Raw genomic sequence first — 14436 nt, forward strand, 5'->3', positions numbered from 1 at the left:
ATTTTTTTAATGGAAAAATAAACTGTCCCCCATGTGTGGTGTTTCCCCTGAATGGCTTATTGGAGAGGGGGCAGCAGGCTGCTGCAGTTGTGGGGCAGGTGAGGTGACAGCACTGCACTCCTGAGCATTTGTTTTAGGGGAGAAGCTGGTGGTTTTGCCCTGGGCCCATTCCCAGCACTGACAGCAACTGGGACCTGCTATTGCTGTACCTTTGTCCTTCTTCCCAGCCTCCTCTTCTCCACCCTCGTCTTCCCAGCATGTGTTTTACTCTGGTCTTTCTTCTCCCTCAGCAGCCGGCGCAGACAGTGCCTGTTGCTAAGGAGCTCTCACTGATTTTTAAACACTTCTCTGTGTGTGGGGAGGTGCGTGGTTCAGCTTCCACCCTGCAAATCACCAGCATCTCGTCTGTCCTGCAGCAGCCAGCACCTGAGCACAGATGGGACAGTGCCAGAGCCATGGCAGTGTGTGTATTTTTAGGGGTGCTGCAGAGGGAGAGCTCTGTGCACCTCGGGTTTGGCTGCCTGGGAATGTGTGTTTGCAGCTCAGCTGTGCCTGGGGAAGGAGGGACATATGGGGCAGGTTGTCCCCATGGTGTGGGAGCCCAGGGACATGCCAGGGCTGCTGTATGAAAAGGCAGAGGACTCTGAGAATACCCTTGGTGACCCCAGGGCCCTCAAAGCTCCTGCTTCCCTTGGGGCCACCCCAGAGGAAGCTCAGGTATTTCTTGGGGGGCTGCAAGGGCCCTGGGGAAAGGGAGGTTTTGGTGAGGCTGAGACGATGGTGAACTCCCAGAAGGGCATCCCAAAGGGTTTGGGATCCAGGCAGCCGGGTGAGCCCTGTTCACCAGCACCTGCCTTCCCTGGCTCTGCTCTCCTGGCTGAACCACAGAGCAAGTGAGGCCGTGTTTGATCAATCCCACGGGCAGGGACATGGGGGTCCCCAGCGCTGTGTTCTGCAGGGATGGTTGGTGTTTAGCTGCCAGCACAGAGCTTTATGCAAAACCCTTCTGCTGGTCTTGGTGCTGAGGGTCTGCAACCTCCTCCCGGGCACTGTGCTGTGCCAAGTGAGACAAGGGGGATCCTCCATCCCTTGGTCCTTCCTGGCTGCTGAGTTGTGGTCTCTGGGGCATATTTGCTCCTCCCCAAGGACCCCTGGGCTGGGGGGTCAGCTGGTCATGGTGCGGTTTGCAGCCTGAGCTGAAAGCTGGGCTCTATATACAGCTCTGGCTGGACTCCATCCCACCAGCACCCCGGGAGAACATTTAGTGAAGAGCCATAATTAATATTCATGATCACTGCATTAACTAGCACACAGCACAGGTTCCCCTGGCACAGAGCAGAGCCTGAGCACGCCAGTAACCTGCTACACAGCTGCTGCTACAGCTGCTCCTTCCCCATGGTGACCAGCCTGTCCCTTGCCACGGGTGCCACCGTGTCCTTTGCAAGAACCCCCCTGACCCTCGATGTTCGTGAGCTGGTGTCCACCATGGGTGCCCTGTCACCTCCTGCTCTCCGCTGGTGCCACCTTTCCCCCAAAGCCCCTTCCCTTTGCTGACTCTGCCCCGGAGCGCTCCCGCCTCCATCCCCCCGCACCCGGGATTTACGGGGATGTCGGGAGAGCTGCGGCGGGACGGGCTCGGTCCCGAAGAGGTTAAGCCGAGTCCCGGTGGGCTGAAACCCCGGAGCTTCATGGGATGCCTTATAAAGCGCGTTCCGCCGGCCTGTACGCGCGTTCCGGGGGCTCCCGGTAACGTGCGGAGCCGCCGGTGCCCCGGAGCCGCTGCGCTATGGAGCCGCCGGGCACGGCCGGGGCGCCGGGCGCGGCGGGGCGGCCCTGGGAGGAGGCCAAGGCTTTCTACGACAACCTCGCCCCCAAGAAGAAGCCCAAATCGGTGAGAGCCCCCGAAGTGCCGAACCGGGTAGAGCTGCCCACCCTGGACGGGAAGCAGCGCCCCCTCCCCGGGTGCCCCATCCTCGCCGGGTGCTTCCCCCTGCATGTCTCATCTCCTCCGGGTCCCCCTGAGGGTGTCTGGGTGCCCTATCTCCTGCAGGTTCTTTGGGGTTTTCCTGGGTGCCTCATCTTCTCTGGGTTCTCCTGTGGAACGCTCTGGGTGCCCCATCTCCCCCAGCTGCTCCGGGGTCCCCCTGGGTGTCTCTGTTTTTTCTGACCCCCGTCTCCATCCAGGTCCTTGGGGAAGTGCTGGGTTGCTCCAGGTGCCCCCACTCCTCCATGGCATCCCTTGCTTGCCTGGGTCCTCTCCAGAAACCCCCCCAGTCTCTCCGGGTGTCTCTGGGTTCCTGCAGCCCCCTGGGGTGCTCCGGGGTCCCTCCTGGGCTGACATGTCCTTGTGGAGCGGCTCTGTGCCCCGTGAGCCACCGGTCCCCTGTGCCAAGACCCGGAGGCCCTGCCGGGGGCAGGTGGGGTGGCAGTGGCGGAGTAGGGGGACAGCCCGGGGACCGAATCCGTGCCTGGGGCATTGGGGTGTCGCAGGGGTGTAGCCCCCCCAGCCAGGCTCGCCTGCTCCGGGAGATTAGAGGGAAAGCCTGTGTTATCTAACCAGGGCTGAGCCTGCCGGCTTTAAACGCAGGAGCTGCCGTATCTTGGAACAGCTGCAGGGGGCTGGGGGATGCACCCCAGGACAAGCTGGCCCTGGCCCCCCCAGCCTGCAAGCCCACCCAGATGTAGCTGTGGGTCTCTGGGTCCCCCCAAAATGTGGGGCTCTGGCAGAGACGCTGCCCACGGTGAGGGCGGGATGGCAGCCGGCACCTTTTGCGGCGAAGCTCTGATGTGTGACCTCTCCGGCGAGGGCAGCCAGCCAAGTCCTGCTCTGCGGACCCCGATTTGGAGCAGCCCCCGTGCTTTCCCCGCTCCCGTACCCGCTGCCAGCTGGCACCGCCGCTGCCTTCGTCCTTCCCGCGGGAGAGGGACAGCCCGGCTCGGTGGCGAGATGCGGCTGGTTGTCTTTCATACCATGTTTTCAGCCTCCTGCGGATGTCAACCCAGGCTCCTCCTCTTCCTCTCCTTGCAGTGAGCTCAGTGACCAGTGTGCCCATCTCTGCTGGGGAAACTGAGGCACAGGGCAGTAGTATGATTTGCTTGCGCAGCAAACCAGCGGCAGAGCTGAGGTCAGGCACTCGGATTGTAAGTCGGGCTGTGCCGTTCCGCCGTGTGGGGCTGGGGCTGATGCCCGCGGTGCCTGCCCAGCCCCGACCCCTCTGCTGGGACAGGCTGGGCGCCCTGTGCCCGCAGCCGGGCAGCTCGGCAGCCCCGCCAGGCAGCTGTCGTGCCCCGTGATGGATGGCTGCAGAGTGCTTTTCTGCATTATAAATAATGCCTTTGGAAAACTCAAAAACATCTCGGCCGTTGCCCTGAACTTTAATCTGATCCCGAGCCGCACAGAGCTCCCTCATGCACGCGGGAAATGGAGTTTGTTATCATTTGTCTGCGCCCTTATGGGTCTGTCCATCCTCTCAGCTGAATGTCTTTGCCAGCCAGAGCATGTACTGGTGTGGTGTGGGAGCAGGTACTGGTGTGGAAGCCGGGGTGAGCTGTGGGGACTGCTCTGGGCTGTGAGATGACAGGACCCAGGGTGATTTTGGGCACCATTTTTGGGGAGCCCATTGCTGGCTGTGCAGTGGGTTCACACGATGCCCCCCCAGCCCGCAGGGCTCTCTGCTTTGCAGGGGTCTCCGTTTTTCCCATGCCCCGGCTCCCACATCTGCTCTGTCCTCGCTCCTGCCAGCTGGGGAGGTCAGCGATGAGACTTGTCACTCTTCAGCAATGCGGAAAATGTCCCCCTGCCTCTCCAGTGACAGCACGCAGGGAGGAGAGGCCGGGTTGGTGCGAGCTGGTCTTCTGCTGGCTCCCCTCCTCTGGGGACTCTTGTCCCCTGCACCCATGGGGACCTCATTTTTGGGATGCTTCAGCTGGGGTGGGAACTATGCTTGACCATGGAGCAAGTCCTTCCTCTCCCCTTTCTGTGTCCAAATCTCACACCAAAATTCACCTCCAAATTTGGAATACAGCCACAAGGATTTGATCTACAGCATCCAGGGAAGTCTCTGGCAGTGCCAGAGTTCCTCCAGGTTTTTAAGGATCAAGGTGTGTCCAGCAGATTCAGCCGCAGGTGATGCCAAAGGATCTGCTGTATCAGGGGGTGCAGAATGGGGTCCCCACTGTGGCCCTTGTCTCAGAGGCAGCCAGGGCGGCAGGGAAGCCACTGGTGGTGGGTGTCACTGTGGGCACCTGTGGCTGCTGTGGGTGGGAGGACACGGCCCCCTGAGCATCCCGGGAGCGTGTGGGATTTCCAGATGTCTGCCTCTAATCCTCGGGGGGCTGCTGAGGATTTACGTGCGATTAGAAGGGCGATTTAAAGGCCTGACAGCTGTTGGTTCTGCAGAGGAAAACGTGCCATTTCCAGTCACTACTGGAATCTGCTTTTTACCCCAAAACTGGGGTGTTTGGGGTCTGGGATTGTTTTTGTGCTTGATGGAAAGATCACTTTGGGGTTTGGACCTCATGGACATCCTGGAGCTGTGCCAAGGGCTGATGTTCCTCTGCAGGGGGCTGGGCTGTCACGGTGTGTCCCTGCTTGTCCCTCCTGTGTGCCTGAGCCTGACGATGGACCCAGGGCTGGGACGGGACCTTCCCCTGCGCTGCCCTGCTCGCATTTCTGTTAAACACATCATGAACCTCTTGCTTGATGCTCAGGATGGGGCTGGATCTGACCCACCCGTGGGAAGGGAGAGCAGCTCACCATGCAGCTGCGTCTTGGGCTCGTTTTGGATGATGAGCTTTAATCATGAGACTCAGTGCATTGTGAGTGGGACCCCTCCCATGCAAATGCTTCCTATTAAAAATGAAGGGTGTTTTTCCCCCCAAATGGTGATGTTTCAGAGCAAAGTGGGGTTTGTTGGGTTGTTCACAGCTCTCCGATGGAGGATTTGAGGTGCTGCGGTTCCTGTAGCGCCGTGACTTTTTAAAAGCCCGTTTTTGCATGTAGTAATGATCATCTGCAGCACCAGTGGGGATGCAGAAGCATCCGAACAACCTTGAGGAGGGAATGCTTCCAAATGAAACCTCCACTTCAAAGAAATGTCAAAACGCAGCTCCCTCCTCGCAGAGCAAAATTGCCTTCATTTGAAAATGTCAGCGTTTCCCAGAGAACAGCAGGGCTGTTCCAGCCCAGCCGGAGCTGGGAGCCGCGTTAGCGCCCGGCTGAGACTTCGCTGCAGAAAATGCTCCAAAGGTGCAAATCTCCCTTGGCAGGAGCGAACAGGATCCGGCAGGTCCCGTTCCCGGAGGCCGCTCCAGCAGCCCACGCTGGGGCAGAGTTAGGGCCTCAAGCTTAAGGTTATTTTTATTGCTGTGTTTATTACCTCTTAAATTAACCTCCTGGAGGCTGGTGCCTTTAAATGGCAAAGGAAGGGACCTTGAGCAGCCTGTTGCTGTTGTGCAAGGTGCCTGTGCTCTGGGCACCCGCCGGGTGCAAGGTGTGTGCTGTGGGGAGATAGAGATGCAAATTCAGGTTGGGGACCCGGTTAGGCTTGGCTTATGGCCCCTCACATGCATCTCACCCCCTTGAACATGCTTCTGTGTGTGCTGCTGGCTTGCTTTTTCTGCTGGGGATCCTGCAGGCTGTGGAGGATGCTCCACTGGGGACCAGGGGTGAGGAGCAAACACCTGGCAGCACCCACGTACCCAGATAAATAACCAGGGTCTTGGGAGCAGCCCAGAGCAGCAGGACTCCTTGCTGAAGACTAATTGCCGGATGTCCCAAGACCTTTAATAGTTATTAATATTTTCAGCTAATAAATGGCCCATAACACCAGAGTTATTAATTAAAGAGCTGGAGTGCCAAAACGTGGCCTGTGGCAAGTTAATAGCTAACACCCACCAGGTAGCTGAATGTGAGATGGGGAGCGGGCTGCGGTTCACTCGTGGGAGTGATGCCGGTGTCACTGTTCAGCTTCTGCGTGGACATGGGTGGTCCTGCGTGTCCTGGGGGTTATCTGCTTAATTAAAGGAGCTCCTTCTGAACACGACCTTATTTCTCTGCAGACACTGTGGGAACGGGATCCCTCTGGCCACAGTGATGTTCTCAGCCTGAGCTAAGCTGTGTCCAGCCCTAATTGCCCCACTTGCTGGGGATTTTGGGTACTGCCGTGGATTTGGAGAGGTGTCTGGGACTGACGGCGCTGAGGGGCTGTCCCCAGGCGTTGCTCATGGGGCGGTGAGGTGCTGGGAATGGCACAGGGGCTGCCATTGACTCATTCCCGGGTGCGTCTCCATGTTGGGCAGGATCAGTGGGGCTGGGATGGGGCAGAGTGAGTGGGGAGTGAAGATCCGCAGTGCAGGTGGGGAGCCTTGTCCTCGCCGTTTCTGTGAAGCTCAGCCCTGGGCAGGGTGGGAGCTGGGACTTTGGAGCCGCTGGGTGTGCGGGGCAAACGGCATTGCCGGGGGATTACTCACAGGGCAGCACGATGCTGGCAATCACAGCGGAGCTGAGGGCGAGGTGTTCCTGAAGTGCCGACCGCCTGGATCTCACAGGCTCCCTGCGGAAATACATCCCCAAACGCAGCTGGAGAGCACGTGGGCTGGGACGGCCCTTGGGGAGCATCCCCTGTGTGACCCCCAAACCCTGTCCTGCTGCTGGGACAGGCAGAGTGTGCTGGGGACAGGGCTGCCAGTGCCACCGTCCCTCTTCAGGATTTGCTGTTCTGGGAGCGAGGATTCCTTGTTGGCTGTCAGTAATTAATTTGTTTGCGTGCTTGCAAGTGAGTGACGGGGATTAACACCCTCCTGCCCTCCAAGGGGAGAGGGAGGACGGGTGGGGGTCAAGACGAGATTGACTTTCCTGCTGTCCCCTCTCTGGCTGCCAAGTCCCACGAGAGGCCCCTTGTTGACTTCAGTGCGGTTTGGATCAAGCCCTTGAACATTAATAATAATGACTCATAAATCATCGCTTGCACCACCTGTTTGTCATGTTTCCGCCCACAATAACTATATCAAGTGTTTTTATAAGCTGAGCTGGCACGGGTTGTTTGTCACATCTGGACGGCATCGTGGGAGTGTGGATCTGGCCGAGCTGCTGCGTGTGGTTTTTCCTGGCTGGGGGCTGGAAAAGCCACAGAAATTCCTTCTTTGCGGGGTCGAGTGGTTCTCCTGGGGTAGCACGTTGGGTCTGGATGGGTCCTGGGAGCCTGATTGCAGTGGGAGAGCTTGGGCATGGTGTGAACAGCAAAAATAAACCTTCAGGCATCCTGGATGTGCGTGGATGGTGCATCAGGGCTTCACATGTTGGAGCGCTGGAAAAACAGTGTTGCAGCTGCCCAGTTATCCTCCAAATCGTTATGGAGGTGTCATGCACCCCATGGCTTTTGCTGTTGACGGGTCACAGATGCCTCCTCAGGAAGCAGGGGCTGCATCCCCATTTTCTCCTTTCCCATACAGCCGAAGCCTGAAAACGCCATCACCATCGCGGTGTCGTCGCGGGCGCTTTTCCGCATGGAGGAGGAGCAGAAGATTTACAACGAGCAAGGGGTGGAGGCCTACGTGAAATACCAGCTGGACCACGAGAACGAGCCCTTCCTGCCCGGGGCTGCCTTCCCCTTTGTCAAGGTGAGCATCACCCGCCCCAGCTGCATCTGGGCTGTGGTCCTGACCCAAAGGATGTGGGGAGAAGGGGGTGCTGTGGGGAGGGAGCAGCGCGGTGGAAGGGATGGAGCCACAGAGCAAACAGAGGTCAAATAAACCTCCTGGCAAGTGATGCGCTTCTTCCAGGACTGAGGAAACGCTGCATTTTCCAAATTGGCAACAGAGAGCAAGATTTGAAGAAATAATCCCTTTGGATCATATTTAAAGTTTCCCTTTAAGGAATTATCTTTTTTTTTAAATTTAATTCCAATTTTTTTATTATTTTAAATTGGCTGGATTTATCCGTGCTACAGAGCCAGCCAATTTCTAATTTTGACGTGTTGAAATGAGGCATTTCAAACCTCGAAACTATTTTCCAGTTTGGTGTGCTGGCCCTCACTGAAGTGATCTCTTGCCCGTTCCCAGTGGGGAGGGACTCGTTCCATTCCTGATTGCTTGAAAAGCACTTATCTGTGACTTTGAGCTCATTTATTCGCATCTCCTAATGAAAAATAGAAACCTTCTGTGTTTGAAAATACATGTGATTTTCCCCAAATCAGTCTTTTTTTTTTTCCCAGTTAAAGCTGCTTGCTGATGTCAGCTTGGCTCCGAGTGGAGAGTGCAGAGTATTGTGTAGAGTGTAGAGTCCTGCATCTGGGCAGGAACAACCCCAGGTTCCAGTCTAAGTTGGGGAATGACCTATTAGAGAGCAGCGTAGGGGAAAGGGACCTGGGGGTCCTGGGGACAGCAGGGTGACCGCGAGCCAGCACTGGGCCCTTGTGGCCAGGAAGCCAATGGTACGTGGGGTGGGTTAGAAGGGGGTGGTCAGTAGGTCAGAGAGGTTCTCCTGCCCCTCTGCTCTGCCCTGGGGAGACCACACCTGGAATATTGTGTCCAGTTGTGGCCCCTCAGTTCCAGCAGGACAGGGAACTGCTGGAGAGAGTCCAGCGCAGCCACCAAGATGCTGGAGGGAGTGGAGCATCTCCCGTGTGAGGAAAGGCTGAGGGAGCTGGGGCTCTGGAGCTGGACAAGAGGACACTGAGGGGTGACCTCATTAATATTTACAGATATATAAAGGGTGAGTGTCAGGAGGATGGAGCCAGGCTCTTCTCGGTGACAACCAGTGATAGGACAAGGGGCAATGGGTGCAAACTGGAACACAGGAGGTTCTGCTTAAATATGAGAAGAAACTTCTTCTCAGTGAGGGTGGCAGAGCCTGGCCCAGGCTGCCCAGGGGGGTTGTGGAGTCTCCTTCTGTGCAGACATTCCAACCCGCCTGGACACCTTCCTGTGTAACCTCATCTGGGTGTTCCTGCTCCATGGGGGGATTGCACTGGATGAGCTTTCCAGGTCCCTTCCAGTCTCTGACATTCTGTGTCTGTGGAGCTGGGGTGGGGGCAGATCCCTGGGTTTGGTGCATGGTTGGGTTTGCTGGGTGAGGGGGGCGTGAGGGCCACTGACACCCACACCCCCACACCCATGGGTGCTGCAGGCGCTGGAAGCCGTGAACACACAGCTGCGTGAGCTCTACCCCGACAGCGAGGAGCTCTTTGACATCGTCCTCATGACCAACAACCATGCCCAGGTTGGGGTTCGCCTGATCAACAGCATCAACCACTACGGTGAGCTCAAAGTGACGCTTTGCATGGGTGCTGCTGAATTTTGGGCAGATTCAGGCTGGACATGAGGAGGAATTGTTGCCCTGAGGGTGGTGAGAGCCTGGCCCAGGTTGGCCAGAGAGGTGGTGGATGAACCATCCCTGGAGACACCCCAGGCCAGGCTGGACGGGGTCTGAGCACCCTGAGCTGGTGAAGATGTCCCTGCTCATGGCAGGGGGGACACTGGGGGACATATGAAGGTCCCTTCAACTCACACTATTCTGTGATTCTGTAATTTTCCTGGGCTTTGGGTGGAGGTTGGCTGGTGGTGAGGATGCTCTGGCCACGCGGCTGAATAGCAGTGCCAAAATTTAGCCCCCATCCTGCCGGCTCCTGAGAGGCCATGGGGGAGCAGTGTGAAGGTTTGGGGGTGATCAGGCTCACCCTGGTGTCTGTCTGCCCTCAGATCTGTTCATCGAGAGGTTCTGCATGACGGGAGGGAACAGCCCCATCTGTTATCTCAAGGCCTATCACACCAACCTCTACCTCTCCTCCGATGCCGAGAAAGTGAGTGGGGCCATTGAAGAGGGTGAGTCTGGGGTCCAGCTTGTGGGGGACAGCGGGGGGAGCCTGGAGCCCTCAGGGGGTCAGTGCCAGGAGCAATAGCTCCAGTGTCCATGTCCCTACATCAATGTGCCACTGGGACCTGTCTTGTCCCACATCCCATCCTTGACACTCCAAAGAGCCTCTAGTTTCCATGGAAATAAGGCTTTCCTGGCCCTCCACAGCTCTTCCAAGGCAAAGGCACTGGTTTTCCATCTTATTTCTTGTATGCAAAGGGAGGTTTGTCACGTGGGGACTTGATTTTGCTGTGAAAGGTTTCGGGGCCAAGCTGCAGGCACTATTGGGTGCATGTGTGTCCTTGCGGTGTTTGCTTCCAGCCCCTTGTGTTTTGCTGTGCTCCTCAAAGGACAAGCCACGAGGCTGGGTCCTTGGGTACCTGTCACCTCTTGCCTTGTCCTTTAACCTCTCCAGGGATCGCTGCAGCCACCATCTTCAGCCCCAGTAAAGACCTGGAGGTGTCGGAGAACCAGCTGCGGGTGGCATTTGATGGCGATGCCGTGCTCTTCTCGGATGAGTCGGAGCAGATCGTGAAAGCTCACGGCTTGGACATGTTCTTCGAGCATGAAAAGGCTCACGAGAACAAGCCTCTGGCACAGGTAGTGCTGGGGTGCAGCCAGAAAAAGCCTCTGGGAGAGAGACAGTACCCAGGGGCGCTCTTGCTGCTGGGAACAAGCCGGGGATCGGCACGTGGAGCGTGAAATGTGGCGATCGGCAGCCTGGTGCTGCTGGTTTTGGCCCACGGGGTGGCTGCGGTTGGCCCCTTGCTGTCATTTTTGGAGGGGAAGGTGTTAACCAGCATGTCTGGCTCCGCTAGACTGGAGGAAGGGTTAGCACGGAGCTCTCGGGAGTGACGGTTTCTTCTTGCTTTGGCAGGGACCCCTGAAGGGCTTCCTGGAGGCCCTGGGGAAGCTGCAGAAGAAGTTCTACTCCAAGGGGCTGAGGATGGAGTGTCCCATTCGCACCTACCTGGTGACGGCCAGGAGCGCGGCCAGCTCGGGAGCCCGGGCCCTAAAGACTCTGCGCAGCTGGGGCTTGGAGACGGATGAAGCTTTGTTCCTGGCCGGGGCTCCCAAGGGGCCGCTGCTGAAGAAGATCCGTCCCCACATCTTCTTCGACGACCAGATGTTCCACGTGGAGGGAGCCAAGGAGCTGGGCACCGTCGCTGCTCACGTCCCCTACGGCATCGCCCAGAAGCACAAGAAGCCAGCGCAAGAGAAGCAAACCCCGAACAGCAAGTAGTGAGAGCCGGTCCCACGTCCCCGACGTGCGGCATGGGCTTCACCCCGTGCGCCGCGCTCGGACCTGGGCTGTGATCTGCAAGGCAGAGAGTGTTTGTCCTGGAAAGCGCGAGGTTGTTCCCCATCGGGAGCCTTGTTGGGGGGCACGGATGGAGCGGGGGGCTGACGAAACGCTTCCTTTTGCCCCTGTACTCGTTGCGATGTCGTGGTGTTGCCGTCGTAGGGACAGCCCCACGAGGTGTTGTTCCCGTTCTTCTGCACTTGCTTCAGGCAAAACCCTCGTGGACTGTTTGTGCCAGGCAGGTTTAACCTATTGGAGTCTCTTTAAAACCCCAGGTAATTCCCAAAGCCTTTGATTTACAAAGCAAATGTTCAGGCTGGACTGAACTGGAAAGCTGGGAGCACACAAAACCCCTTCTTACAGCTTTTAAACAAAATGTTCTCCCTTTTAACTAAAATCAAGCCATAAGATCGTTCATTCACAGCCCCAGCCCCTGCTCCCCAAACCAGAAAACCTTTCACGTCTTTGTCCTTTCACCAACACTTTGTCACCTGAAACGCTTTCCTTTCATGTACTAAAATTTAGAAAAATAGAAACAAACACATGTATATATATTTATATATTAAAAAAAAATCACGTTTCCTGCTTGGAGCGTTGGGCCAGTGTGTTGTTGGCTCGGGTTTTTAAATTTGGGCTTCACAGCTGCATGAGTTAGCACTTAAAATAATCATCTCAGTGAGGCATCCAAACCCCAGCTCTTGTGTGAGCCATCCAGGGTCCGCAGACACATGCCTGGGGCTTGAATGAAGTTAAAAGCAGGCCCTGATATATTAGGGACATCATTTGAAGTCCATTTAGGTAAATCTGCAGAGAATTTCAGCCTGGAGGTTTTAATTAAAGGATTCTTTTCCCCCCTTTCTAGACTGAGCCAGTATGAGATAATCTTTTTCTCCTCATCTTCTTAAAACCTCTGGTGTTTCCTAAAATAGACGCCTCTGCTAGTGATGCTGGGAGAGAGGATTGAAAACCAGGGAAGACAAATCAATTGGAGGGCTCCAAAATCAGTGTGACAATCACACTGACATTACCGCACAAGCCCCGTCCCAAAGGGCGCGCTCTGGGTAAACATTTAAACATTACTTAGTTCTTATGGGTTATTTCCTTTATTCTTTTTTAAAGGGTGGGGGCCGTACACCCCATGGTTGGGCACAAGGGTCGCCCAATATTATCAGATCGTTTTCTGCAAACCCCAGCTCCATGGGCTGAAGTTTGCCCAGGTCTGTGTCTGCCTCTGGCTTGACTTTGCAGGGGGGTTTCAGCTAAAACAGTGAGGGGTTAGCGCACTTTTGGTGAATATATAAGCAAGGTAGTGATGCCTTTGGTGGCTTGGGAGATGGTTTTCTTATTGCACTAAATCCTTCTCAAAGCAAATTGCACATTTTTTCCCACCGAACGATTTCACTTGGACAGACTGTTATTTGTCACATCTGGGTGACAAACACCACAGAGGAAGGTCTAAAATTAGAAGAAAAAAGTCTTGAAATAAATGAATATCTCAGCAACGCATCTATTAATATACAGGTTTATAAAAAGGTCTCGTCTTTTTAATGTGAACCCCAGATATTGGGATGTGAACTGTATCTCGGAGACCTTTTTGGCAGCTGGAAGGAGGATAAGAGCCTGGCCTCCCAGCAAACATCTCCAAGGTGTTTCCTGAAGATCACGTCGTGGAAGCCCAGCCAAGCTGGGCTCACAGATGGGCTGCAGCAGGGCCAGCCCGGGAGGTGACGCTGGGGACGTCCCTCCCGCGGAGGGGATTTTCCCTTTTGCCCTGTTTGCTCTTACCCACGTGGCTTCCTATTTATTTTATCTTTTCTTCCATCGCTGCGACTGGCAGACGTGGGTTTGCTGCTTGTGTGTTCTCCTCGTGTGCCCACCCGTGCCGCGCTCTGGGGCCGGGGGAGCGATGTGGTCCCAGGACAGGCTGGGCACGGCCCCGCTCCCCATGGGCCGGTGCGGTTGTGCCTCTTGCGCCGTGCTGGCCGACAACTGGACTTTCCCGCTGTGTGTTGTTGCTGTGGGTTTCACTTCATTGTCCTCCAGTGTTTTTTCTTGTGAATGGACTGTCACATTAATGAAACCCCTCTGGGTGTTTTTCTGTAATAAATGGTGTTGGTCGCAGCCTGGCTGTTCTCACAATGGTTATTTTGCCTTCCCGGTGCAGCTGGCAATAGGGTTTGGGGTCTGAGCTTGGGACCTTTGTGGTGAAGGGGTGGGGTGATGAGAAGAAAAGCGCCTTTTGGGATTTAAGGGAATTCAGAAGATGTAATAAAAGCGACTACCTGGGAACTGGAGACTCCTGGGAGAGGTGGGATTCTCGAGCTGAGAGATGTGTTGTGATAGAGCTGCCGCCCTCTGCTTCGTGAACGGGCTCTTATTGTAACCTGGGCTCGTGATGAAGTCCTGGATAAAAATACAATCTGGCACAAGGCTTTTGTCAACTTGATCTTCTCCCAGCCAACAGGTGGGAGGCAGCAAAAGCTTTTTAGAGGAGATTTATTGCTGCTGAAGTACCGGGTTTATCCGAATAGTGACACTGCGGTTCTGGTGCGAGCTCCTCCCTGCCAATAAGGAGAACAGATGGGTTAAGGGGAAGCAACAAATTCTCCATCCGTCACCAAATATAGCCAAGGAATGTCCATAGGCCCCAGGGCAGCATCTCTGCTGTGGGTGTTTGTTTAAGGGGTGGATGGTCCTTGGTGGAGAGTGTTCTCATGCAGCCTTGTGTGCTGGGGAAGCCTTCCCTACTCCCATCCCCAGTCCTGTGTGTTCTTCCTCCAGATGCCTGGGGGGGCAAATCAAACTCCAGCACTGATAAGGCCCGTATTGCACCAGTGAAAGTCCAGGTGGGACTGAGAGGTTCAGGATGTCTGTGCCAAAGTCATGAGCTGGCTCTAATGTTCCTGCAAAGACCGTCCTGAGCTCCTTGACTCGCTCTTGGGCACCAGTGTTAGCAGAGGGGCCAAGGAGCCAACGGGTCATGGAGAGCCGTGGGCAAAGGCCACGCAGGGAGGGGAGGTTCATGCGGTTGGATCTGTGATGTCGTTGGTTTGCTGCAAGCCTGAATTTTTGTTTCTGTTGCCTGTTTTCTGAGCTTTTTCCTTCACCAGGCATTGAAGGGCTTTGCAATGGGTGTGCTTTAAAATAAAGGAGACGGAGGAGGAGAAAGCGGAGGCAGAGCTGATGGAGAATTATGCTGCCGCTCAGCTATTGTCAGCGCAGATGTTCACAAGGTAATCATGGCCTTTGAACAGTGAGAACCGCTTTTCACGACTAACCC

At 55.9% G+C, this 14436-nt stretch overlaps 1 protein-coding gene across 1 annotated transcript; it reads left to right on the plus strand.

Annotated features, from left to right (window-relative positions):
- Positions 1 to 1721: 1721 nt before the first annotated feature.
- On the plus strand, positions 1722 to 13277 carry NT5C1A (5'-nucleotidase, cytosolic IA). Its single transcript, XM_082071689.1, has 6 exons — positions 1722 to 1891; positions 7453 to 7620; positions 9128 to 9257; positions 9700 to 9822; positions 10269 to 10453; positions 10731 to 13277. The coding sequence occupies exons 1-6, from the start codon at positions 1787 to 1789 to the stop codon at positions 11094 to 11096; spliced, it is 1077 nt and encodes a 358-aa protein (XP_081927815.1). The 5' UTR covers positions 1722 to 1786; the 3' UTR covers positions 11097 to 13277.
- Positions 13278 to 14436: the final 1159 nt, after the last annotated feature.

The sequence above is a fragment of the Streptopelia decaocto genome (genome assembly GCF_964273445.1).
Source record: "Streptopelia decaocto genome assembly, chromosome: 23".
Lineage (NCBI taxonomy): Eukaryota > Metazoa > Chordata > Aves > Columbiformes > Columbidae > Streptopelia > Streptopelia decaocto.

Coding starts and splice junctions, on each gene's coding strand:
- NT5C1A (XM_082071689.1), top strand. CDS start 1,787: ATGGAGCCGCCGGGCACGGCCGGGGCGCCGGGCGCGGCGGGGCGGCCC. Junction 1,892..7,452: donor CCAAGAAGAAGCCCAAATCG/GTGAGAGCCCCC, acceptor TTTCCCATACAG/CCGAAGCCTGAAAACGCCAT. Junction 9,258..9,699: donor CAACAGCATCAACCACTACG/GTGAGCTCAAAG, acceptor GTCTGCCCTCAG/ATCTGTTCATCGAGAGGTTC.